General features: G+C 48.8%; 1 protein-coding gene across 5 annotated transcripts in view; it reads left to right on the top strand.

Annotated features, from left to right (window-relative positions):
* Nucleotides 1–27,696, top strand: part of casz1 (castor zinc finger 1) — a 136,195-nt gene that overhangs the window by 64,730 nt on the left and 43,769 nt on the right. The window contains exon 1 of one of the 5 annotated variants that reach the window (XM_057042005.1): nt 6,863–7,297. The exons of 3 other annotated variants lie outside the window; for them this stretch is intronic. In XM_057042005.1, the coding sequence (XP_056897985.1) occupies nt 7,249–7,297 (49 nt within the window). In that variant the 5' untranslated portion in view covers nt 6,863–7,248. Of the gene's footprint in view, nt 1–6,862; nt 7,298–13,066; nt 13,205–27,696 lie in introns of those variants that run through there. One more of the 5 variants, XM_057042006.1, reaches the window with a different exon arrangement.

Genomic DNA, 27,696 nt, shown 5'->3' with positions numbered 1-27,696 from the left:
ATTCCACTGGGAAGCTGTGCCCCCGCCATATGGAAGCTAAGGACCCTCAGTTCAATTATACAATCCCACTGAGCTCGGGCATATTGACATATCCGCATACTCTAAAAATGTCAGGGATAATGATCAACCTGTTCCGCAGAAAATGCTTACGTACAGTAGAAGCAAAGATCTGGTGTGTTACGACGTATGTGTGCTGCCTCTGTCAGGTCACGGTTTACCTTCCAGAAACAGACGCGCGCGGGCTGTCGCCGATGATGACCGTGAGCTAGCATTAGCGTTAGCTCTGCCAGGCCGAATGGACTTCCCCCTCACCTGCCAGAGGTCTCGACTGTGCACATCTTCCCTCCCGTCGACTTTTTGAGTTATATATACTGTTACTGTAGATTTTGTTCTCTATCTGGAGGACTCACTGTATTTTTTTGCTGGTCAGTTCATCTCTTTTTTGGATTTTTGAATAGATTTTTATTGGGTGTTGGGTGGGGATGTTGAAAAAAACAAAAAAGGCCATTATAGTTCTGTGCCATTGCTTTGCTTCTGCTTTGTAGCTTCTTTTTGTGCCTTTACGTCTGAATTTCCCCTCCGGTCTGCAGCAGCAGATACAGGAACTTAATTGATCTAATCTGGTTAGTGCTTGCTATTTTCAACAGTTCCATTAAAAAAGAAAAAAAGCCCTCCCGACCTCCCCCCACTGTGTCTGGCTCCCTTCACCTCCCACACTCTTCTACCCCCCATCTGCCCTGACCTACATGGTAGTCACATGGCCCGGGCTCCCTGGCTTGGCATTTTATGGAAAATCTGCAGGAGATAAAGCCACAGGGTTTTAAGTGTTATCCCTGCCTGTCCTTTGAGGAGAGCTGAACACTGAATGAAGTGTTATTGCATCAGTGCTGTTGGACACACACACACAGGCAGCAAAGAGGATCTCTTCCTCCCCTCTCGCCTCCGTCGCTCCTCTCTCCCTCCTCTGTTTGATTGGATTTAGGAGAGTGTCACCACTGTGACTTTGGGGGATTTCTCTTTTCCTGTCGCTGTCTTATGCATGCCGGCTTGGGTTATTTACTTAACTTGTCCAGAAAATGGACTGTGATCTGTGGCTAATGCTAGCGAGAGACAAGTGCCTTGTGCTGGTCCAGATATGCCAGGCGGGCCCTTCGAAGCCCGCCCTGCCTCGCCGGTGCTGAAGGCTTAGCGTTGCACTGTGACCGAGTCCCCTTCACACTGTTGTCTGCCTGTAAATTTTCTGCTGCCCTTGCTATTCAGCCAATTACAGCAAAAGAGCTTTAGCGATTTTTTTCTCTCCCTCCCCTCCCACCTCTTCCCCATAGTTTATATTTATTTATTAATTTTATAAGGGAATGACAAGCAGTGCTGAAGGTTAAGAAAATGCTGAATTTCATAGAGCACATAATGTCAATTTTTTTCCACGGTGGGGCTGATCAATACAAGCCAGGCCCATCTTGTGCTGCACAAACACAAAGGCTGCAGACTAATAAAACTTCCTCGCCTGTTGCTTTTGAATTTATTGTCTTTCTTAATGCTATTAGCACTTAAAGGCAGAAAAAGGCCATAATGCAGTGCTTCATAGCAATCACGTGATGTTTTGCAACCCAGTATTTTTGTTGTGGAACCAGTAAAAATGCTGAAACAACCGTTTTCCTTTTGTGAGCATCATTTAAGTGTATCTTAAGTTTGCAGATGACTCGACGTGCTCCTTTGGTACATTTGGCAGAGTGCACGGTGTTAAAAGGAGGAAACATCTTTGCAAATTGCAGAAGGTAAAGTGGTCACGACAGCGTTGCGGTGATGGGTTAGTTGGACATGTGACAGAGAAGAATAAAACAAAAAAAGTTTCATTGTTCCATCTCTCATTAAAAAAAAAAACGAACCAAAAGTTACACAAGTGATAATTGTGCAGAAGAGAATTATGACACCACAGACTGCTGCGTTCCAGAAAAACAAGAGCAGAAGAGCCGAGGTCTCTTCCCGCCAGTGTAGAATCAGCCACGCCCAGCAGTGGGAGCGGAAAGAAAAACTGCTTAATGGGGCAAAATAAAGACAAAAACACTCGGAGGGAAAGTCAGAATTAGAAGCCTGAAAGATTTATGCCTCCATTTTATTTATAATTTGTTTTCTTTTCCTTATTGGAATGGAGTTGCATCTGAATATTTGATGAACTCAGCCCAGAGGTAAAAATAAGACGTCAGCACGTGAATAAGAAGTAAAGTGAAGCAAGCGAGAAATGTGCTTAGCTAACTCCGCGCCTTAGAACAGACTCATATCCCCCCTTGCTTTAAAAGCCACTTGTTAATTGAGTGTGGGGGGAATTTTACTATCTGCAGGTTGTCTTGAGCCCTTGCGAGGCTAGCTGCGCCTCTCCGTATGCACGGCGCCGTGTGCCGGGTACTCTCGGCGCACAGAGCACCATCTGCATTTCGCTGTTAACGCGCCTTCACATCCGAGGGAGGATTATGAGAAAATCCCCTGTTATTTTTTTTTCAAGCAGTTGACAAATATCAGATTTGTCTCTAAAAAATTAGCTCCATCTCCGTCTCCCACCATATGACACACACAAAAAAGATTAGCTTTAATACCCGGCCAGCTTGGGCGTGGAAGAAGCAGATTAAAGTTTCAGTTCGGTCATATTTGCGCAGCCACTCTGAGGAAGAGACGGCCCGCCATCCGCGGCAGACGGACCCCTTTATAGACACTTCTTCACCCCCAAGCCTTTACCGTCCAGAAACAAGATGTCTGCCTTGAAACAATTAGACATCATAGTTAAATAATTCATCATTTCCCAGTCAGCCTTTCTCTCCTACGTGTCCTTTAAGCAGAAAGAGTGAGCTGCCACAGTGAATAACAGCAGCAGGTGCCTTTTCAGATGGAGCTTTGTAGTCCGCAGAGGCTGCTGAGCTCTTATTTTAACACCCCCCCCCCATTTGGAGGAGAAGGAGGGGGGCTTGCTGGGAATCGGACCTGGGGGCTGACCCGGGACCCCAGAGCTGTCCTATTAGCAGCTGCCGAATGCGAGCAGTTGAGCGCGGGCGTAGGTGCGATGATTCGGAGGCCCATCGATCCCAAACGTTTGTGGAAGCGCCATTTGACGTGTAATAACTTCACTTGCCAAAAATAAACCCCTCTGACCCTGGAGGAGGTCATTGGCGTCAGCGGCGCCAGATTGCAGGACTGGACATGCATGATTATTACCCATCAGTATTCATCAGAGGGATTTAAACATATGAGTTAAGATGCTCCTTAAGCCTCTGCTAAGTCAGTATGTTCTTCCCGACCATTTCATTATCAAAGGCGTAATCATGTCATCTGCCGAGGACGGAGCCCGCGGCCTGCGGCCCTACCTGTTGTCCTCCGTGTTCGCTGCGCCGTTCCCAACCAAGACCACTGCCCCACCCAGAGGTTGCTTTATGAACACAGGAGCCCCATAAATGAAATTAAGGTGTCAATTAGTCAATTACAGCATAATAACTCTGAGGGCAGACATTTAGAGGCAGAGAGAACCTCGGCTAAGTTCATTTCCTCCGGCCCAGGAGCCTAGCGCTTGGCACACGTCACTCCCCGCCCAGACTCGCTGAATAAAGGCCCCAGTGCTCTCCCTAATGTTATTTTCCCCTGGATATCTTTTTTGATCAACAATTTCCTTTCATGGGTTTGTTTTTCAGAAGCAGGGTATGCACTTTTTCTCTCCCCAATTTGGCTAGGGAGAATTTTATAATTTAGTAATTAAAATCTTTGTTAGGCTTTAGAAATTGCGGCTAATTGAATTTAATGGGAAGATGAATTTCAATTTTATTTGATTAGCGGGACCCCTGGCATAGGTATTTATGGAAAAAACTCTACAAAAATATGCTGTGTGGGCTAAGATGGCATAATAGAATTACAGATAATCGGATTTCACTGTCATGAATTTCACTCTAATTTCACTCTAATTTTCCATTAGATAGCTGGTTTACAAATATTTGCTCATCTGCACTGGGAAAGGCTATCTGTCTAAAATGATTACCGAGCAAGCCTTCACAAATATGTCCCTTTCGCCCCCCCCTCCCTTTTTAAAAACCAGATTGCGAGGGATCAAAATTAGGAAGATTGCATTATGGATGTCTGCATCCGGGAGAGCAATGGAGAAGATATGATGATTAGGGCTGGGGGATGAAAGCAGTGTCAAGAAAAATGTATGACTCAAAAACGTGGGCCCGTTCTATCTCCCAAATCTCGGCTCTCAGCGCGGCGCCGCCAGCGAACATGATATATGGCGCGTTTCACGTAATTTGGGACGGTAAACACGGACGGGGGAGAGACGTGTTGACTTACGCAGACCTCATGCACGCTCTGACCATGACTGTGTACCTTTAGTGTGTAGCTGTACATACAGCAATTAGGAAAATCAAACGCGAATCAGCGATGGATGGCGATCATCGGCGTGGCCGCCATCGCCGCTTGGCCCGCGCTCGCCTGTCGGTTTAATATTCAGGCCCTTCTCTGCTTAAAAATAAATATATAATGCAATATAAACAAACGTGAGAGGGAATAATGTCTCGCATCGCAGACAGCCTGGAATAACACGGTGGCGGACCCCCGTCGAAATCCCACTTCAGCAGCCGCTGCTTCGGAATTAAGCTTTTACACGTTCAATTTCCTGCCAATTTGACGACAGCGCCGCGGCGAAGATCCAGGCTCGACTTGGCTCCACTGTGCACCGGAATACGCAGACTGCGTTAATTTGTTGTGTCAAAACTCGCAGGTGCAGAAGAGGGGGGCCCCACGCTGCTCCACCCGCCCACCCACCACCTGTACGCCCTCGTACCGGCGCCCGCCCTTTCGCCTGCGCTTGTTTACTCGCCACTGACGGCGACAGGGGATGGAAAACGCACTCTGACTCTCGGCAAAGGTCAGATTTCTCACTCGGCATGTCTCAAGGCTTTGGGCACAAAAGCCGGAGAATTCACATCTATCAAACGGGCGCTCGCTTTTGTCCCCCGGAAAAGGAGGACCCGGAGTGGGCCCTTCAGCAGACCAGCCCCTCCTGGGGTGCACTGTCAGGGGCAGCCAAACGTCTGTCCCAGCGGCCCTTTGAATGCTGTCCCCCTGCCACGTCACATGCACGGCTGCGCGCGCAAACGCTCACATGCGCACACACACTCCACCTTGCCCTCGACATTCTCCCGCATGGCGGCGTACAATACCCCCGGACCACATCAAACGGAAAGCCCCGCAGCTCCATTTGAAAAGTAATGGTTTCGCCCCCAAAGATGGCAGCTCCAAGGTCGCAGCGCTGGGGGCGCCTGGGCAATGGACCTTCCCTCCCGTGGATGAATGGCAGATCGAAAACATCCCCAACATCAAGTGTAGCCGCGTCCCTGGAAAACACGGCTTGAGATTGTTGGAATCAGGGGGGAAAAACGGGGGTAAAAGTGAATAAACTCATTGGAAATGTTTCCAGGGAAAGTCTTTATCCTACTGACAGTCTGCACGTGGTGAGTGCGTTGGTAGGGGACCAGGACATCATCCTGGACAAAGAAAGACTCGTCCAGGCATCAACCTGTGGGACGTTCAGGCTGCGTTTGGGAGCGTGTAAAGATGAAAAACTTTAAAAGCACCAGTTTGGACAACATTCTGTTCTCTTTGAGTCGACAGCAGATTTGTAAAAGCACACAATAGACTTTACATTAGCACGGACGCCATAAACGGGAGACTCCGCTGCTGGTTTGAATAAGCCCCGCCCCCTCCTCCATTATCTCAAGCTGTGCTCGAACCAAACTGTAAATTCTGTTTAAATATCATTTCCCAAAGACTTTGTCTGTTGGTTTTATGGTTTGAGATTAAAGTCATTATTTCTTATGGGTGGAATCATTTATTTGACACCACCTCTCTGAGTGTGCGCTGCTGAGGCCGTATTTACCTTATCCTGCCAGATCAGTGCTGCTTTCTCAGGACATTTTCCCTCATGTGGGTCAGGGAGGCGGAGACACTGCCTTGTTTTCTAAACTCCCGTCATTACAGGAAGGACTCATTGTAATTTTAAAATCAACCAAAACCTGTTTCATGTACATACTTTGCACTCTGCTAGCAGCAGTAAAGGAACTGAAGGCAGACCTATGCATTATTGAATTATGGTTCACAGCCATAAACTCGTTCACTTCCTCTTTTCTATAGCAGTAAATGTTAGTTATTGCCTGAATAAAATGGAAATATTCTCGCGATAAAATGTTTTTGGGTTGTTTTTTTCCGTTAAACTCTGGCCTTCTTGGCTCGCCCGGTCGGGTCTGCAGTGAATAGGCCTGGTGCTCCATCCGTCCGTCCGTCCCTCCGTCCGTCCGTCCGTCTGCAGGCATTTTGCATGGTGCTGCAGAAGAAACTGCCAGGCAAATAAGGGGTTTGTCTTATAAAGTATTCATTGTCACCTGGTAACAGCTGCCGTTTATCATTTCCCCTGAAATTACAATGAAAACTGATAGGTCATCGCGAGGAGAGAGGCAGAGGGAGCCGAGGACGTGGCACCGAGGCAGAGCAAGAGAAAGTTGTCAAGAATAAACGAGAGAGGGCCAGGATTTTTATAAAAATGAGGCGATAAACTGGTAATAAAGGAGAGCATCCTTTTCTTTGATCCTGCAGTCCAGACAAAACACCCAAGAATTTTATTTCAAATAAACTTGTAATCTTTTCCACCTCAAACCCCCCCCCTTTTTTTTTTGAAGCGCCGTCCTCCCCTCATTTGCATAAAGCGGTGGAAGCTCCGCCCCCTGAGAGTTGAAAGGCTAGAAGACCACAAAGATGGAAAAGGCCAGCCCACCGAGGGAGGGAGGGAAAAAAACTGCTCCGGGTTCCTCTGCCATAATTTCCTATCAGCCTATTCAGACAACATCACCAACAGCTTGGTCTGCGCGAGTGTGTGTGAGGGTGTGTGTGTGTGAGAGAGAGAGAGCAGAGGCAGCGCAGCAGAGGCGGGGACAGAGAGAGAGAGGGAGAGCGAGAGAGCAGGGAAGGGGGAGGCTCCATATTCTTTCACCTACCCCCCGTCAAACCACAGGAAGGAGGGGCCAGACCCTGAGCTGCCAATCAAATCCACTCGTGGCAACCGGCATTATCTCAGCAACAAACTATTGACAGATTGCATGTCAAGGAGTTTAGTACATGATTGAAGGAAGGCTTTTTTTTTCTACCTAGTCACTTTTCCTCTCCGTTTGCCCCTCCACCATCCAACATTCGAATGACTTTCTGACAGAGTTGAGTAATATTATGAAAGTTACATGTCTGAGAGGATTTAACTTCGACTTCCCTGAATATGGTGAGTACTCTTCTTCTTTCCTTTCATACGCGTTATTAGCTGACAGTTAAAGGTGCGCCTTTTTTTCACCGATTCCACTGAGAGGGGGAAGTTGTTCATGATTAAACTATGTGCCAGTGTGTTGCGACACCCTTATTTATAGCGCTCTGACAGTGCCCAAAGGTGAATGCAATATCAAATATGATTGCCCCGTCTGCTGCTCGGCACCGGAGGCGCCGCTCTCACACACAGGACGGAAAGTTCACAAAGCCGACTTGGTTGTGTCCTGACGCCGGGCAGAGCGCTGCCTGCTGTTTAAATTGAATATTTTCTGGGTAAAAGAGCGTTTCCTGTGTCAGGAGCGCAGGTAGCGAGAGGCACAGGCAGAGCCATTACAGCACACTGTACGGCCTGAGGGGCTGTTGCCAAGGGGACAAAGCAAACAAACTGCTGGGTTGCTCATATTGTCGCACATATAAAGGCAAAAGGAACGGCGCTCGCACCTTTCCAGGTGTTTCTGATTAGTGCAAACACTACGTTCAAATGTAAACTCTCAGGCGAGGCAGCCCGTCACACACTCACACACACACACACACACACACACACGCGCTTGGAGAAAAGTTGCAGGAAAAACCCACTTCAGAAATCAGCAGTGAGGTCGTTCCTTTTTTAAATTATGCACAAACGAAGACGTAGGGCACGCGTGGCCGTCAGTGTCAGGTTAGCTGCAGCCGCCCGGCGGAGCGAACTTGTCCCGCTGGAGCTGCAGCGTGTACTTACGGGGATTACACTCTCCTCACCACTTTACTCCAACGAGGAGTTTAAAAATAACACCTATTTGTCGTCCACAGTTAGTTCTCGTTGCTCTCCGTGTGCTGTTTGCATGCGTGTTTTCTATTTGCGGTCTTAAGTAGTATCATATTTTTAATCACACCCACATATTCACACACACACACACACGCACACACACACACTCTCACGTTTGCATTAATAGTCCTACTGTATTTGACTCTTGGCACCGTATATAAAAATTCACATTTTGGTGGTTTTTATTTTGAGGAATTTGATTTTTGAGGTGCTTTGTTTTAAAACCAGACAGTAAATAAATCAGTATTGACGTCAGGCTGATGTTTCCGAGCAGGCTGTCTGTTCAAAAAAATAGGATCTACCCTTTTAAATGATCGGTGTAACACTCTGAGAAAATGCGAACCTGCGTTTGCCCTTTTTCTTTTCTTTTTTAAATAGCTTTCGAAACAAAATCCAGCAATTCAAACTTGACTCCAGCAGTTTTTCGCCGCAGGCTGTTGTTAATTTGCCAGCCTTCTTCTTCTTCTCTGTCTCTCTCTCTGTGTCTCTCTGTCTCTCTCTCTGTAAAGTCTGCCTGCTTCTCCTTGCCATCTAATTTGGCCATTCAACTCTTTTATCAGGACATTTTGTGAAGTCAGCGTTGAAAAATAAAATTTTAATAAAGAATAACGATAATAACAATTTTAAAAAGAGGAATAAATAGCCAACTGCGGCTGTGCTGACTGGTTATCGGAGGCATCCTGCATTAGTGTCTAAAATAACAACAAACAGGGACAACTATTATCGTGACACACCCTAATTTGAAACTTTTCGTCAGCTTGGAAAATGTTTTTCGCCTCTCTTATGAGTCATAATGTTGATTGCCTTCTCCCTCGCTGACTGCTCTCATTAACCCTTCGTGGCCCTCTCCATCTTTAACGGCCTTCCACAAAAAAAGGGAAAAAAAAATAATGGAACGAGGCAGCGAAACAAGCCCGGTTCTGAAGGCCCTCAATAACCTTTTATCACAATTTGGCAATAACCTGAATCAATTTGATGTCTTAAGCAATAAAATATGCTGTTGCCTTCCTATTCCTGCGGCTCCTCGGATGACAGTAAATTTACATTTTTTAATTAAACTAGCCAGAATTTTTATTAGGGGGCCGGGCTATGCTAATGGGAATGTTGTGTACAGCAGATTAACAGAGTTTGAAAATAAATTTAACAGGGAGACGATGCGGGGGGGGGGGGGGGGGGAGTCATTGTCTTTAACCTCTTTCAGTTGGATTTCTCCTGGGGGATTCTTATATTCTTAGGAGCCCTGTGAAGGAAGAGTGCTTCACGGCAACAAGGTGATTAGTATCGCCTTGTCAACCAGAGAAAAACATATTATAAACACTTATTTAAAGACTGATTACCAGCCAAAATGTGGGGTTTTTGTCAGCGCTTGCTTGTGCAGTCGAATATCCACAGATGCAATTCAATGCCCTCTGTTTTTGGTTTAATTAAAGTTTAGAACAGGAAAAAAAAGGATTATTTCTTATTTTTCAAAATGACTTCCAAATCTTTTATTTCAAAAAATATTTCTCATTATTTCACAAAAAAAACCCTGATTTTCCCTTTTAAAAAATTGAAAAATTTTGACTTTACATCTGCACCGGAAATGTTAAATAAGTGTCAAAAACAGGAGCTAGCAGCAGCGTGTGTGTGTGTGTGTGTGTACGTGTGTACGTGTGCACACGTGTGTGCATGTGTGTGGTTTTTACTGTCCGCTCTCAGCCTGTGATTGATGTTACGTGGGGCTGCGTGTGTGTTATGCCTGGTTTTTTCAGCATGGAAGGGGTGGAGAAGAGGGGGGGGCAGAGCAGACAAGAGGAGGTGTGTGTGTGTGTGTGTGTGTGTGTGTGTGTGTGTTAGGAACAGGGGGACAGCTGAGTCTTGATTGAGCATGTGCCCAGTCATCAGACACAAGCCACCCAACACCATAATTACCTTAACCCCCCCTCAAATCGCACCAACTGCCTTTAAAAAAAAAAACAGCAGAAAGAGCAAACGGCGAGCGAACCATCAGATAAACTCCAGACGACTGCCAGGCGTGTCGCCCGGCAGTTGCCAGAGTGTTTAGGGCTAGTTGATGCGGCCCAGGAGGGCGGGGGCGGCGGGGTGTGGGGGGCATCACCTCTTCCCGTCCTCAGTCCTGGGCCCTCAGCGGTCGGCACCTAATTAAAACCTCAAAGCTCCCCATCACCGATCTGGAGTAATGGCCTCATTAATACGCACGGAAAATCCAGAATGATAAACAGGTTCTGCCTCAGATCTTCGTTTATGATCTGAAATATGACAGGATGAGACTTTAGCCCCTCTATCGCACAGGAGGGGCCTATAACACACATTTGTAAAACAAAAAGCATCACAAATATATGACGACACACAGCAACCTCACTGTGTGCAGGAAGCTTCTGGCAACGTCCCCCCTCCCCCCACAACCCCATTTCCTAATCTCACACATGAAATTATAATTTCATGCAAAGTAAGGGAGAAGAATAATCTCCAGTTGTTGATATGCTGCGTAAGAGGGGAAAAGGGGAAAATGAAGTGGTAATTAGCGGAGTGGAAGACTTTGGCGGGTCTGTCTGAAAGGCCGGGCTCCACCGGCCATGAATGAATTTGCATGCTCTGCTTATCGAAGCACACTTATTAGGCCAGCTGAAAGAGAGATTAAGCCACCACAAAATGTGGTGACTAATCCTTTTAAACGTGGCGGGGGGGTCTTTAAGGTGCGAACCAGTCCGGGGGTTCGGTGGGCCTGAAACGTGGCGGGCCGCAAGTCTCCGCCTTTGAAAAGGGAGGCGGCGAGCGCGGGGTTACCTAATGACGAGGGCAGTGATTGACACAGGTAATAAACAGATAGTGTATCTGCTGACCCTCTTATCTCTGACAAATACAGCCGTTCGGGTCAGCCTGGGTTACAATAATGCAGCACTCCTGGGCCTACACGTCGGCTGGCTTCTTCTTTGGGCTTTTTATGGAAATGTTGTAGTTATTTATGTTTTTGACTGCAAACAGGAAGGCCCTGACGTTTAAACACTGTCCTCCTGTTTTCTGTGGCACACACACACACACACACACACACACACACACACACACACACACACACACACGGACTGGTCCAAACTGGACCCTTTTTTTTCATGCAACATTCTGTTCACCGGCAATAATGGCTGTCTGTACATGATAAATCTGAAGCCCAGCTGTTCACTTCTATCACCGATGGAGACAGAAAGAGACGGAGAGACAGAGGAGAGAGGGGGGGTGGGGGTGGGGGGGCAGGAGTTTGCAGTTTGCAGGATTTCTGTCTTTCTTTTTTTTAAACTTGGTAACTTGATAGGATTACATGGTTCTGCAGCCCACACCTGTTAAGAGGCTGTTAGCGGAACAGTTGGCAGTCCCGTCGCCTCAGCTTAGCCGCCTCCTCTCTTCCCTCCTGGCCGGCCGTTCCCTCCCCTCGAGGGGATTTCACCCCGCGCATCTGATGGGTTCATTTCTCTGAGCCCCCCACCCCCCCGCCCCTCGCTTTTGGGGTGGGGGACGCTTCAAATGACACGTGAGCACCGGCTGCGCGTGTGACGTCCGATCGTGCGCCAGGTCGGGAGACATCTCTCCCTGCCCCCCCACCCCCCGCTACAGACATCCGCTTCCGTTCTGCATCGTCCTCAGTTGCGGTCCCAGGAACGGCGTACAGATGCGTGAGACAAAGACAGTATGCAGTTGGGTTTTTGTTCTCCGAGGGTGGCGGGCAGGTGTTGGTGGAGCTGCAGAACACCTCAGTACAGGTTAAACCAGACGATTTCAATGATGATGGGCTCGGTTGGGAACATTTGTGCACATTTGAGGTGTGCCAAAGCCCTGTTGTCAATTAAAAATACTTGAGAAAGGTGTGGAGAAGTGAGTAATGTCGTAGCCCTGCCATCTCCTGTTTTTACGAGACCATACAGCCGCTCTGAGCGGGGAGCCGTCGTGGAGATGACACGCGCGATAGCGATCAGAAAACGGTGCAACTGCGGGTCGTCTCGCGGCCTTATTTGGCATTCAGCAGCAGCCCCCCCAGCTCTCCGTCTCCGTCACATTCTACCATCCCTCAGCACCTGTTCCCCCTTATTGTGCCGGAATTTTCTATATTTGGCCAGAAGTTGGAGTCGAATCTGTGCTCAACCCGTGGCGCTGCTCACAAAGGCAGAAGAATAGAAAATATAATTAAACTTGGGAGGACGACAGAACATTTCTCAGCAGGGCATTTAAATGTCACGGTGTCGCTTACGTGTTATTGACACGCCGCATTTCCAGGAATCCCAATTATCTCCCGTTCGGAGCAGAAGAGAAATAAAATACAGTATAAAAGGAGCAAAGTTAATGGATATCTAAGACTAACTTTTAATTGTTCTAATATGGAATCACTAAATGACAATAAAAGGAGCAGGGCCACTTTAAAAGAGTTATCATCTCCCAGCTCCAGAGTGTCGTGTCCACAGCTGATCTACAGAGTAAAATAACCAGTAAGGCTTATTGTTTGGACAATATTGGAACCCCCCTCCCACCCCACACACACACACACACACACACACACGCTGCTCCTCTCCCCTCTCCCTTGATTCATTTCACCCACTGTCCTCGGCTGCTGGAAAATGGCGTTAATTTTTTTATTACCTGTTTGACTCTCCAGCCTTATTACTGTAGCCCCTTAATGTTCTCTGTAACCGTGGAAACCAGATGAATAAATGTCCGCCAAAGAAAATGAGATGATTAAACAGGTCACCCTTGCAAAACAAATTCGCTTGGTCGAGCGCAATTTGTGTACCGAGCGGCTGTCTTAACAGTTTGCTAACAAGGGGATTGTTTGCCAGCCTAACTGACGGAGAAGGGAGGGTGAAATAAAGATACGGGGGGGGGGGGTATGATTGAGGAGATAATATTTTGGACCGCTGTGCTATTTGTCTCTCTTCCTCCCTTCTTGGCGATAATAGCGTGTTTGCGTTCGAATTAACGGGCCTCTTTTCTCTCTGTTTTTGTGGAATCAGCCGGAGATTTTTCAGGCTTGGAAGCCGTCGGCCATATTGCTGTCAGACATGTGGTCTGCGATTACCAGTAAGTGCAGTAGCAAATAGAATCCCCCCCATTTATGTGGCAACCAATCATTACGGCTAATTGTCCTTGAGGCCATCTGTATGGGGCAGCTCGTCCTCTGTTGGCGCTGGACCAGCGCTGGTCATGGATTCACTGGTCCGATATTAACACTTCCAACTTTACCAGTTGCTCTATAATCTGTGCTTTTGACCCCGGAGTCCTGGCTTCCCATGATGGTTGCCTGGTTCAGGTGTGTGTGTTTGTGTGTGTGTGTGAGTGTGTTGGGGGTGAGAAGCTCAGTCCTGAAGAAACAACAGCAGACCAGTACTCCCATTACCACCACAGCCTCTCATGGTGACACACGCATGACATCGGCGTGCTTCACGGAAGTGCTCCACAACTTCCTACCTCCCAGGTGGAGAAGGTGGAGAGGGTGGAGAAGGTGGAGAGGGTGGAGAGGGTGGAGAAGGTGGAGATGGTGGAGAGGGTGAGAGGGTGGAGAAGGTGGAGAAGGTGGAGAGGGTGGAGAGGGTGGAGAGGGTGGAGATGGTGGAGAGGGTGGAGATGGGGAGATGGTGGAGATGGTGGAGATGGTGGAGAGAGTGGAGATGGTGGAGAGGGTGGGATGGTGGAGAGGGTGGAGGGTGAGAGGTGGAGATGTGGAGAAGGTGGAAAGGTGGAGAGGGTGGAGATGGTGGAGAGGGTGGAGATGGGGGAGAGGGTGGAGGGGTGTCGAGGGGTTGCTGGTTTTGATGGTGGAGAGGTGTGATGGTGGACGGTTTGTGGCGCGGGTGGAATGGTGCCGGGTGAGAAGGTGGAGAAGGTGGAGAGGTGGGCCGTGGCTGGTGGGTGGAGCCGGTGGCGCGGTGGAAGGTGGAGGGTGGCGCTGTGGGAGGGTGGAGAGGGTGGAGATGGTGGAGAAGGTGGAGATGGTGTTCGGGTGCAGATGGTGGAGAGGGTGGAGGGTGGAGATTGGTGGAGAGATGGCTTGTGGAGTGGTGGATGGTGGAGAGGTGGCGATGGTGGAGAGGGTGGCGCTGGTGGAGCTGGTGGAGCGCTGGTTGCGGGTGGAGCTGGTGGGGCGGGTGCGCTTGTGGGGCTGGTGCGGTGCGAGGGTGCGCCGGGTGCGCTGGTGGGGCGGGTGGCCTGGTGGCGCGGGTGGCGCTGGTGGCGCGGGTGCGCTGTTGGAGCGGGTGGAGCTGGTGGGGGGTTTGGCGCTGGTGTAGAAGGTGGCGCTGTTGGGCGGGTGAGAGGGTGAGATGGTGGAGATGGTGGAGAGTGGAGAGGGTGGAGATGGTGGAGAGGGTGGAGATGGTGGGGAGGGTGGAGAGGGTCTTTCATCCAGAAACAGAGATGCTACAGCTCAAAACTGAAAAGCACTTATGCATTATTGATGTTTTAATTTGAGCAAATGCCCAAGTCTTTGTTAAGTGATTATAGTGCTTGGGAGATAACAGGGGAGGTACTTCTCCATGAAACAAGAGCTCGCATCCTGGCCACACCGGGAATCTAACAAGTCCTCACGTCTCTTCGCTCCATGTGATGCCTGAGAATCGACTGAAATTATAAAGGTTCCCGAGATAAGGGGGAAAAAAGAGCTGTTAATCTTGTCCTTATTTCAACTACACCTCCCATTTATGAGGCTGGTTTAAAGGTCTTTTACATCCCTTATCAAAAATTATTTCATGTAAATATAATAGAAGTGACCTGAAAAGCCTCACAGGCAACCGACCTTGGGAAAAAGAAACTTTATATTGCTTGCAAAACAAGCCAATAAAATAATATCTGGCCGAAAGGAGGGGGTTTAGGGAGTAAAAGCAAGGAGAAGAGACACGTTTTCCCTGCAATGATTAACTCCGTACAAAGGTTATCAAAGATGCCATTTTTTCCCCGACTCTGTCATTTGTATAATTGCTTGTAACGGACATTTTGACTGATAAATAGGTTGGAACCATTTACTCGGAAGCAGGAAGTTGTTTGTACGCTACCTGGGAGCTTTGCTAGTTGGGTTTGGAGTTTTTAATTGTTCTTTGCAGCGATAAAACCACCTATACTGTGACTTATTCTGCATTTATATTGTTCAAACTTCATCGTACGGACCTTAACATCGAGATAAAGTTTGGGAATCATTTGTTTGGGAGCGTCATTCCACAGGATCCAGGTTGTTCCCTTGGCTTTGGGGGAGGTAGAAGATCAGAGCTTCTGAGCATGTCTGCACACACACACACACACACACACACACACACACAGGCTTCCCCGAGCGTTTACTGCTTTATTAAGCTGTCTCATGAACCCACTAGCAGAACATAAGAATAGGGGGAAAAAAGAAAAGGCCACATTACTCAGATGATTCGATGTCATTTGTGGACCACAAAAAAACCCTGCAGACTTCATTGTCAGGAAAGAAAGAACACACAGCGGAGAAAAAAAGGGAGTTTGCTTAGAAATTCAGAATTTCAATTAGCGCCTGTAATCTGAACCTGCCGGCTTTGATAGTGTTTTCTTCTTTTTCCCCCCCTCCCCAGCTCGGAATACAGCAGCACTTGTAAAACATTAATCGAGCAGCCTTGTTTTCTTTTATTCTTCCTTTCTGTCCTTTAAGGACGGAGTAAAGTGCGCTTTATGCAGCCCTTTAAACGTGAACAAAAGGTAAAAACCTCCAATCGAGGACGGATTCGCCCAAACCGCTCGCTTCCCAAATAAAAGCCCATTAAACGAGCGAGAAGGACCTTTGAGTTGCCCTGTGAGGGAGCAGATATCATGTGAGGGGGCAGCCTTCTGCTGAAGGAGAGAAATGTATCCCTGCCTCGCTGAAACCCGAGCAGGAAAACGAGTCCCTGTTTTAATGACTTTCTACCTGACAGATGACTCGCGTCGCTCCGACTTTGTCTCCAAACCATTGATTATTAATCGCTTGTGTAAAGAAAAAATATAATTAAAAAGTTGGCAAATTAAAACCTTTTCCTTCCCGCTGGTCTAAATTTGAATGTTTGTATTTGACTAACATTGGACTTTTTCCTTTTTCCAACAGTGTGTCATAAAAACAAAGTTAATGTCAATATTTATCTCCTCGTCTCCACCCTGCTAATGGCTGACGTGCAAAACCCTTTAAAGGCAACACTTTTACACATCATTAGGAGTTCGACTTCAGGGGTTTGCAAATACCAAAAAACCCCACAAAAACAAACTTAGCTGAGCAGCTAGCGGCGCATATGCATGTTCGGTAAACCCAGTTGCGGTGGGTGATGAGCACACATACAGATGATACATTAAAACTGCCATAACTCGCACGCCCGGCAAAGCTAAAAATCAATCGGAATGGATAGTTAAGCCGGCCTCTAAAAATCAATGAGGAATTCATGTCCTTGATCACAGAGTGTCATTCCTCTCAACGTCGGAGGCCGGGATGTCCACGCACACGTGCACGAGCTCAGTTAAACGTAGACAAGGGAGGTAAAGGCATCACTTTTGCGTACGTTTAAATGGAGCTTTTGGATGCGCGGACCTGCTATAGATCTGCTTTTATTTAGCCGAGGGAGCATTTCAGGGCCAGAAAATGTGGCGGGGTCGAGTTTCAGCGCTCACGTTGTTGTTTTTAAACCGTGCAAAATGTTGCAATCCCGCGACATTGTACACCCAGGCTGCAAAATAGAAATGACCTTAGAGCTGCTGCTGGTGCCCCCCCCCAGTGAGGATTCAAACAGGAACAGTGGAGCGAAGGAAAATTCTGCGTTTGAAAATAGCAATTTTGCCCTTATTAATGCCATTAGTGTAACAGTCATAATGGATCAGATCAGCGGATGAGCGAAGCAACTCCTCTGTCTCTGCGCCGTGATGGGATCACGTCGGGAGCTATTTGGCTGTTTTCTGTTGACGAGTGAAGTTTCCAGAGCTGTATTATCCCCGGAAACTGCGTCTGAAAACGTCCCCCTCTCCCTGTTTTACCCCCCTCATTTTTTCTCATTTCCGCACCTTTTTTTGGGGACTTTTAAACAAGCAGTCGTGGCTGTTTCAGCTGGATTCTAAAGCTGGATTTTGATAGCGGTGTTTATGTCACTCAGTTTGTGTTATTTACACTCTGGATCTGTTGCCGATAACCGCTGCTACGATCCCATTCTTGCCTCGGTTTTCCCGTTTTCCTCCCTGCTCCCCAACGATGGCGTGTCCTCATTTGTCCACGGACTCCGTCAGATTTTAGTTATGAGTGAGCAGTTGCTTGGCCTTAACAGGTGGTGGTCTTTTACGGCCCATAACATTTGAAAGGGTCATTCAGTGCGCTTGCTAAATGCCCCAGAATCGGGGAGAGGAGCGAGCCCTCCAAAACAGTTGTCGCCTGTCAGAAGGAGCGAAGCGTCCCGGAGAAGGTGAGAATAATCTGGCAGCTGTCGCTCGGCTTCTTCACCTCCTGTGTTTTTGGAGGGCTGATCTATTTCTTTTTTTTCTTTGCATTTCCAATAAAGAACAAATGACTGTTTGTGGCAACTGCGAGGGGAGGAGGGGGTGGGTGGGGGTGGGGGTGGGGGGTTACTGCGCCCTGTCACTCACAATCTCGCCCATGTGTGTCCTCCTAGAGAACGGCTACACGTCTCATCAGCCGCCAATCAGGAGACAGATGTGAGACGGGCGGAACGCGGCGTTGACTTTCCCTGCTGCTTTTATTCTAATGCCTTTCACCCCCCCTCGCCACAAAAAAATTCAAACGGATCTTTCCGTCGAGTTAGGCGCACTTGCGGAGGAAAAAAAGTCCTTTATTCGCCGCCGTTCTGCCTCTCCTCTCCTGTCTCCTGTCTCCGTTCCCCGTCCCCCCCTCCTTCCCCTCTCAATCCATCTGCATCATGTCGATCTGTCAGACTGCCAGTGTCTGTTCCAATTAGATTCCACTTAATACACGTAACCTCGATTAACACGCAATCAAGCCCAGATAAATCACGTCCTTTAAGTCCCCCCCTCTGCCTCTCCTGTGTAGCTGTGCATCACTCACTTTTTCCCCAACAAGCCTCCTTTGTTGTCACTCCTAACGTATAAAAGCGGCTGCGGGCGCAGGTATCCCGCTCCACCTTTAACACCTCGCTTCCCTTTCCGCTCTCCGCCGTTGTGTTTCCGGCGTGCTCTCGTTAGTGCCCTTCTCCCCCCCTAAAGATGAAGGTGTCTTAATTACATCTTTGGTTAGAAAGCCACACAAAACACCCAGGGCTTTACAGGAGGCTGCGTGCTCTATTGTCTCTGTGACCTTTTGAGCTAGCGGACAATTGGTTCGGCTAGACTACAAATTAAGACGCAGCGCCAGGCACTTGGAAAGCAAGTTGTGTTGCTAACGGCCGGTGGAGGGCATTGGGCCGTACGTCTGAGGCTCACATAAAGAGCTGCGAAGTCAGGCGGCACAGTCCTTTCCGTGTCCATAAAACATAAAGTTACATTTGCTTTAATAATAGCCGAACTGCACCGCACCTTTTTTTTTTTTTTCTTTGCCGTTGGCAGGAAGGGAAAAACACACATGCAGCACTGGATTCGGGGAATATGATAATTCTTTCAACAAAGTTAATAATTCAAAGTGTTTATGCTAATCGTGGAAAAGAGAACTGTTGAATTACCAAATAGCCAAAACCAGTAAAAATACAAACCAAGTGAAAACAACCCGGGGCGCTGGAACAGCACACGCAGCACTCTCGGGGTCCTCTTTTATTAATCGCGGCTAAAAGTGCTAACATTGACATGTTGAACAGATTAGCCTCTTTAATAACGGGGCGGGTCAACATGGCTGCTGCAGCTGATCTGCGGGGATATCCTGTGGGGAGGTGGATAGGCTGTGTGTGTTTCATATCCTGACCCCTGCCTCTGCGGGGTTAGCCCCTCTGCTAAACATACACACTGAGTCTGGCCCCCGCGCTCACCCAGCCCCTCTTTTCTCATGCATTCAAAGGTTTATATTTGCGCTGTAATAATAATTACTGTTATTTCGCTGTAATTCCCTCCGATGGTGTTCAGAACCAGAAGCCTTGGCACAGCCGCCGCTCTCTTCCACGCAGCGACAGCTTGTGTCGTGCACGCTCAGGCTGCCGCTGTACAGCATTAATGGTTTTAAATATCTCAGTGCTAGTTGGAGCTGACAAGGCCTGCCGGTGTGCGGTGTGCAAATAGGGTTTGGATTTAAAATAAATTAAGCTATGAGAAAGGCTCACGTTGATCCATTTCTTATCTCCTTTGCTGCCTCGTCAGCCCGGAGCCCTTTCAGGCCGCACGGACGGGTGGAGGGACGAGCGTTCCGGGCCCCGAAGAGCACCTCTGTCCTCACCGCCCGCTTCATTTTTTTTTCGGCTTCTTGGAAACTGTTGATCTCTGCAAAACCAATTAAAAATTGGTGCGTGTATTATTTAATTAGTATTGGGTGCAAACAAAATGAGTATTGAGTAGACACCCAATAGCCCTCTGCCCTGTCTTTTTCCATTTAGAAATTCTGTCCTCAACTCCAACAACCGCGTCGTTAGAAAGGGGTGACAGTTTTGATGACATGTCGGGCAATATTTTTTCCTCTTTCCCAGAGGAAAAAAAGAGCAGAACAATGCCGATGAGTTTTAACAGCCTCGGCCCGGCCATGGGCAAATATAATAAGTGTTTTTCTAGACGTCACCCGCGATTATCTCATCTGGGCGTTTTGGGTGAATGTGGTGGATTTAGAGGCTTGTCTCCCCATTGTGCTGACATCACCCTTTAACCAACCGAATTAAATCATGGCTAAAATCACCCCAAACTCTCCCAGAGTCTGGCTCATATGGCTAAACAATGGAAGTCTGGGAAAAGAGAAAGACAAAACTAAAGGGGAACGCCGCGTTCGCTCGGGCGTGCGTGCGTGTGGGTCTGAGCGCATGGGGGGAGGGGGGCGCGGAGTGGAAATGGGGGCGATTTAACCCTCACGCTGAATAACGGGATAGAGGCAGCCGATATTTAGCATGTTCTGATGCAGCTCTGTATTCATTTGACATTTTCAGATTATTGTTTTTTTTATTTATGTGTGTCTGAATTTAAAGAATTTTCACCCGTTCAGTGAATCTTTACCACAGTATTTGCCATAAAACGGTCCTCCTCGCACACATCACGCGCAGTAAAAGACGTGATGACATCATTATCGTATTTATTATTTATTGCATTAAAATTATTTAGCAGTATGGCTCTGATGCGCAGAACTTTGTTAGCCATAAACGCCCAGGCGCCGTCGTCAGCTGTCCATGACCTTGTGTAAAAGGAAGTGAGGGAGAGGAGCGAGTGAACGAGTGGTGGCGAAGCGCGGAGGTGCGTGGAGGTGGTGGCCGCCGTGGCGAGAGGGAGTCACTGCTAAAGGCCTCAACTCAGCCAACGTGGCCTGATGTGACAGGATTAGCTAAGCTCCGTTGAGCATGACTGGTACTGCTAGCGTGTATGTGTGTGTGGATGTGTGTGTGTGTGTGTGCGCGCACGCGTGTGTGCAGCGTCATCCGGCGTGCACAGCAGACTGGCAACCCAGAACTGCTGCTCGCCACCAGCCGAGCCAAGACAAGACATAGGAAATCAACAGTGTGTCAGGCCATCACCGCGGCTCTTGTCACCCTCCCCTTTACACCAATGGGAGCGAGCCAGACCGTAGGAGAGGCCGCCAAAGGAGGCAAGATATGGCAGGATGGGGGACACGGTGGGGACAAGTGGGCGAGCAGCTGGAGCCAAAGTAAAGGCGAGTTGGAAAATCATCGCATTAAATTGAATTAAAGAGGCAGTCTTCATTTAGCCCCAGAATGATGGATTCGGATAATTAACAGTGTTAATGGTGACTGGTGAACGAGGGCAAGGCGGAGTAAAAGAGGCCAGGTCAGACCTGCACCGGAGTCGGACGCTGTAGTCCATCAGCCATGCCCTCCTTTTCTTTACGCCGACCTGTTCTAACCTGATTATAAACAGGCATTTCCGGCAGCTAAAATCCGAGCTCCTTGGAGCGGAGGCCGTTGTGATGTATGGTGGCGTGGTCATGTGACAGGAAGTAGAAGAGTCACAGTTTGGAGGTTTTACAGTGGGAGAACTGACTACATTTAACAGTTTAATGCCCTCATCCCAGGACCTAATTATGACAGTGGCAGTGTCTGCACGAGTGTGTGTGTGTGTGTGTGTGTGTGTGTGTACAGGCCGTGGCGTGCCCCGTGCCTGTGTTTTTCACATTGGTCATTGCACAGAACGTATCTGCATGTCCTTAATTCTTGATGATGTGCAGGCCTCAGGCTGTGTGTGTGATGGAGAGCATGGTTGTGTGCCAAGTTGAAATGATCGGACGGGAGGACGCTGGCTCTCCACCCTCTGCACACACACAAAAAAAACCCAACCCTCCGCCGCGCTCGCAGCTGACCGGCAGCGGCGTGTCAGGGGCGCTAACACCTTTTCCACAAAAGAGCCGGATTACACGGGCGCTGCGGATAATCTGCCACCGCTCAATTTCACTGGAAATAATTGCTTATCCTTGGGAAAAATCTGGTTAATTCACACAATCTCTGCCTTAATAATTGTGTTTATCCTTATGCACGGCGTGTATTATCCACCGCGGTTTTGAAGGCTGAGCGGTTCTCCTTTTGACGCCGAGCCGTGGACGTAATCAATTTGGACTGATGTAGAAGCACACTCAACTCTTTATTACCTCGCGTGATGTGCGCCGCAACTCACCTGAACCCTGATTAGGGAGCCGACGTCTTAAGCAAAGGGATCAAATAATTTTATGCTACTTTTCTCCTTTCAGAAAAATATTAACACCGCGGCGGCGTGCTGGCGCGCACGCGCGCGGGCGGGAGGGTGATAGAGTGCGTGAAAAAAAACAATCTCATCAGGCAGGAGGCCGTTTGCTTAGCAAGAGCTGACAGTCTTTGTGTATGTAAATGAAGAATTTAGACTAATGGAGTTGAACCATTTCTAATTTTGTGATGGCAAGAGGATTTTGATTGAAAGTAATTAAGCAAGCTAGCTGTAAAATTAATTAAAGCAAAAGGAGGGGGGGGACTTTTATTGGATTGGATAGCGATATAGCTGCTGTCAGGCAGGGGGACAAATGGGGGTGACCTGGATTCTCTGCCCTCCCTCCTCCCACTCGGGACTTTTATGTCACTTTAATCTCCTTAGAGCGGCTGGTGTGCATTTGTTCGAAATAATCAAGGAAATATGGTCAGAAATTGTCAGCTTTCAGATCTAATTTACCTGACAGCCTCGCGAGTGCACGTGTGCACGCGCACAAGCATGCATGTGACAGTGGCAGGTCCGCTCTTTTTTTTTTTCGCCCCCCATCTCACCCTCTCCTCAGCTTTGTGGAAAATGCTTTTGACAGTCTGGAAGCATCTTGGTTGCCTGAGGGAGGTGTGTGTGTGTGTGGGGGGGGGGGAACTTGGGTGGTTTTAAGATGGACATTTCAATGAGGCGTGTTTGGCCCCGGCTTAGCACCTCTGACACCGTTGTGTGTGCACAAACCAACGTGTTTAATTGCCCCGGTAACGCGCCCGGACTCTGGCCACGGCGGTGGCGGCGGCGGCGGCGGCGGCGGCGGCGGCTCCCCCAGCCTCTGTTGTTTGCAGGTAGCCAGAACGAGCAGAAGCAGATTATAGCCATGACAAAGCCTGTTACAGCTACTTAAGCAGAAACAAACAAGATCGGCCGATCCCTCAGAATTAGAACTTATTGTCCTTTTTCATTTGCCAGAAAAAACAACGGCAGCGCTGCGAATCAACGGCAGGCAGAACTTTTCCTCTAAATCAGGTTTTCAAAGACAATTAGGTGATTGTGAGGTTAAACCTCTGCCAACCACATGAAGGTAAAACCAGATAACCTCCTGCAGCCTCTACACTGGATGGGGTCCACATTAAAGATCGGCGGGGCTTCCTGTGATGCCATGGCGACAGTGATGCCACTTCCTGGCGTCTCATGGCCTGCTACTGAGACGCGGGGTCTCACTGTGGCCCTCGGTACCCCCTAAAGAGACAGTTAATTAAGGTCTGCACCAAGATAACACCCACCACACCCCCGTCTTCCCCTGCCATCTCAGCTCTGCAGCCTCCACCCCCCCTTCCAGGACCTGTGGGAAAGCAGCCGCTGCGCCACCGTCGGGCCCCCTAACGGGATTAGGAGCCCTCTGAAATCAGGGCCTCAGCTCTCACCCACCTTCGTCAGCCCCCTGAGCTCGCCCCCACCCCCACCCCCACTAAAAACGGCACCAGCAGATTTATCAATTAATGTAATAAAAGGTGGAACAAAGAGCTTTCCTTCCCGCGCCCTGTAATTAGACCAGGGGATCTCCTGAGAGCTGGCATTTCTTCGGCCCCAAAAACACGATTTCTCCCTCCGCCACTCTGCCGCCACCGCCAGAGCGGAACGCTGCTCCTCGATGTATGAGGGCGATAACGTAAAGGCGGTGTAGTCCACCAGACCAACCCGGCACAACCTTGTTTTACAGCTTTATCTGCGAGCACACGAACGGAACATCTGAGACGTTATTAACGGATTCCTCCTCGCCCTCATCCTCACTTTGACTCGCTCCGTCCCTATTCTGACACGTCAAGTGTCACCACACACTGATAGCAAACGTGACAAACGCACCTTCATTGAGATTATCAGGTGTGGTGTCTGCTTATGGGTGTTTTTGCCTGTTAAGGTGAGATATAGTAGACTTCCTTTAGTGGTGTCTGTATCCTCAGACAGAGCGCCCCCCCCACATTTCCCCCGTTTTCACAGTTGCTGGAGCTTTCATTAGGAATTAGTTTCACAATATATGCAAATGTTCCTCTGGAAAAAGAGGTGGGGGGGCTTCTAAGTGACAAGTTGAGATGTGATTAAACGACAATTAGAGCGCTGAACGTAAGCAGGTCAGATGTTGTGCGACAAAAAAAAAAAAAAGGTTGCGCACGTTTGAGGCCGAGAGAGGGACCCCCAACAAATTCGACCCACAACCGCAATGAAAGGCGCGAACATAAAGGCCTGGGGCCCGGACTCCACCCCCGGAGACTGCGCCCCCTCACCTGCACAACCTGAGGCGTCTCTCTTTCCCACCAAACAGACAAACACACACACACACACACACATCAAACACACACACGGGCAGAGACATAAAAGGGTTCACGCTTATTCTGGCAACAGATGGTTCCGTCACCATAATCCCCTTTGATGCTGTGGTGGGCAGTGGCTCCAGAACATCTCGGCGGCCAAAGCCCCAAGAAAAACTTGAGCTACTTTTCTTTTAACTGACCCCAATTGCCAAGGAGCTGTCAGCTGTCAGGCCTGGTTAAGAGCGTCTTTACTGGGAGCGACTCAAGGGCACAGGTTCCCTCTTTCTTTTCCTCACGGCACAAAGTTCACCCCACCTCCGCCACGCCGCTCGGGACTGCGGGCTGATGGCGGCTGGAGATGGTGCTCCTTTTTCAGAGAAGGTAAAAGAGAGAAGTTGACCCCGCGCGTCAGTGTCGCAGCCACAGATGGCAGGAGGTGGGATAAGAGGCTTAGATTTCCCCTTAACCATTGTCCAAGTTGAGAACCGAGGGTCTTCTCACCACTCCTGTGACCTGTGCACCGCGTCCACCTGCAGACCCCCACCTCAACCAGAGAACATCCCAGTGTTACTGACGAGCTCGGGCCTTTTTTTGACCCAGTTCTGTCTCGCTCTTTTTTCTTTTTCTATCATTTTCTTTCCCTCCTAGGAGTCGTTGTGCAAAATAGTTTCCTCTAAAATAAGCAGCTCAGGCTCCAACAAGATTAAATCTCCTCAATAGTAATGAGGTCACCGATGGAGATTTAAAAAGACGAGTTGTTAACATTGTAGAAAGAAAGGCTTTTAACCCCTTTTCATTCCACACCATTACTATTAAAATAATTAACCCCTTTTCTTTTCAGTATCGTTTCACAGCAGTCTGAGGTCGAGTGAACCAGCTCTCTGGAGCACTTTGCTTGCCTTTTGTACTGCAGATAGAGTCAAATATGTCCTCACAGCTGAACCTTTGCCTTAAATAAATCCCCTCTCCTAACAGCGTTTGAAGGACGGCGGTTAAACGCTTCCTCAGGTACAGAAGCAGCGTCCCCTGCTTCCTGTTGGAAGCCACCAGATTTTTGAAACCAGACGGATAACTGAGGAGAACTGTTCTGCTGCGTTGGAAGGTGGATTATCGTCTGAGGAGTTTGGAGGATAATGGCCTCTGAGATTTGCTCACGTTTCCAGCAGGTCTGCTGAGATGCATGTACGGGACTAATGGGATTGGGCTTTTTTTTCCCCCTGTCCCTCTCCGGTGGTGTTATGGAGCTGGCAGCTGAACTCGAACGGATGCACACGGTGCTGAGTTGTGCACAGAACTATTTCAAGACTGAAATGCGATTGTTTTAATACTTTAATCCACCTGTCCTTGGCACTCAGGATGTTGCAGAAGTTGCCTAATTATTTCTGTGCCCTCTATCCCGTCTGGTTAAAACATGACAGAGGCCTTAATTTGACTGAAAGAAGATTAGCATCGAGGATTTGAATCTTTGGGTTGTTTGCTGTGTGTTAGGAAATTAAAAAAAGGAAGCACAGAAACAACCGAAACACAGCTCAACCTAAAAACATGTGGAGCTTATTGAAAAGATCCAAAGCGCCGCGTTGGATCTGAACTTCGAAGAGTAAATTCACAGGATTGTCCCGGGTTGCAAACCGTGATCATGCACAAACACAAATATTTTCTTTAATCAAAAAGGCCTCATCTCGCTGTATCCTCCCCCCAAGCCTGCAGACAGCTCTCAATAACCCCCCCGCCCCCCTTTTCAAATCGGGTCGAACTCACGGCCGCGCACGTTGGTCCAAAATTAAGAAAAGTGATTATTTTAATTGTGTCCTGTGTTGCTGACTAGCTGCTAATCTGTCAGAGCCTGGTTGTCAATTGGGGACCGGGGACACCAGCAGTGACTGCTGCCCAGCTCCCTGATAGCCCCCTGAGGGACAGTTAACCCTCACAACACCCCCACCCACACACAAGCGCACTGAAAACACCCACCCTTCCCCCCACGCCAGTCTCCTAACAGAACCCAGGTTAAGGACGGGTGGTCTTTGCGTGCACGTGCGGTTCGTTGCAGCTTGATAGTAATGCTTCTTGATGGTTTGGAGAGATACTTTGTTTCTGAGGTGGGGGCCTCATTAGCCGTAGCCCTCATCAGGCCGGCGAGCAGTGGACACATTAGGGGTCCACAGGAAGTTAGAGTACAGCAGGAGAGTGCATTAGGGCGGCCTGGGGAGACACTCCTCCAGTCCCACTTCCACCTCCAGCGCTTCTCTATATCTTAATGTACCTTTCAGAGGAATTCGGATAGAGGTCAATAATGATGCTCTTTAAATAATTCAGCCGAGGTCTTCGGGAAATGTGCTTTTTAGAGCTCGGACACCGGCAGAACGCGGAGGGCAGAGCCGGATGAATCGGCGTTCGGCGAGGTAGAGCCGAGGAGCTGTTCGTCATTCCTGATACGGAAGCCTCATTTCTGCCCTTCTTCGAGCCCTCTGTTGAACAGATCAGTAGATCGGGTCTGAATCTCGTCATGGCCGAGACGCAGCGGCTGTGGGAATGTTTGGTTTGGGCCTGATCTGTGTTATTATTGTAACATCGAGCAGAGGAAGGCCCAAAGTGCCAGGGTAGCAGAAAGGCAAAAGAAAAAAAATCTCCACGCGGCGCTGACCCCTGCGCACGATAAAATCGTCCCTCCACACAAGTCCTCTTTCAGCCACAGATTACTCACCCGCGGCTGAGAGCAGCAGAGAGCAATCCGCTCATGTCACAGGGTCTGATATTTATATTTATCTGGTTGCGAGAGGCATTGACAGACATGTCACACACCTGCAGTTTTATAGCACACGCGGCTGCAGCTCGGTGTCAGGAGGAAGAGCCTGCTCCGTGGAGCTCTGCTCAGGCTGGTGGAGGACTGTAATTACTGTCTGAAGATTCATCCAGTCGCTGCATAAAACAGTGTTTATCCAGTCGCCCGTGTTTGCGTGGCGGCTGAGGGAGAGTAGGGTCGCGCTGTGTCGACGCGAGCCGGAGAAACGGCGAGAAGAATCGTGACTCCTTCCTTTTTCTTTTCCCTCCTCTCATCCTATTTTTGCTGCTCTCCTTCTCCCTCCTGAGCACTGTTGCCTTAGAAAATGAGATCTCCCTTTTCTCCCCCCTTGACACGCCCCCGCACAAATAAACATAAAAAGCTAATTTGTTAGCGGCCTCATTTCAAGGCCCGAGCAGGAGAATATTGTTTGTGGGGAACGTAATGCTTTGTCAAATGTTGACATGTGTCACAAACACGCGGCCTTCAGCGGCGGCGGCACAGTTTCTGTGGAGCGGCTCGGGCGCCGTGTCGGCACACGAAGGGAGGATGCTTTAAAACAAAACTAGCTTCCAAATGACCCTGTGCTAAACTAGCCCCCCTCAGGGCTGAATGTGTGTGTACACACACCCCCCCCCCCCCCCCCCCCCCCCCCGGTTCTGGCGCATGGTTTGGTTTGGCTTGGTGGGCCAGCAAGC

The sequence above is a fragment of the Takifugu flavidus genome, chromosome 8 (genome assembly GCF_003711565.1).
Source record: "Takifugu flavidus isolate HTHZ2018 chromosome 8, ASM371156v2, whole genome shotgun sequence".
Classification (NCBI taxonomy): domain Eukaryota; kingdom Metazoa; phylum Chordata; class Actinopteri; order Tetraodontiformes; family Tetraodontidae; genus Takifugu; species Takifugu flavidus.
The sequence above is the reverse complement of the archived record's forward strand: the minus strand, read 5'-3'. Positions and strand labels throughout refer to the sequence as shown.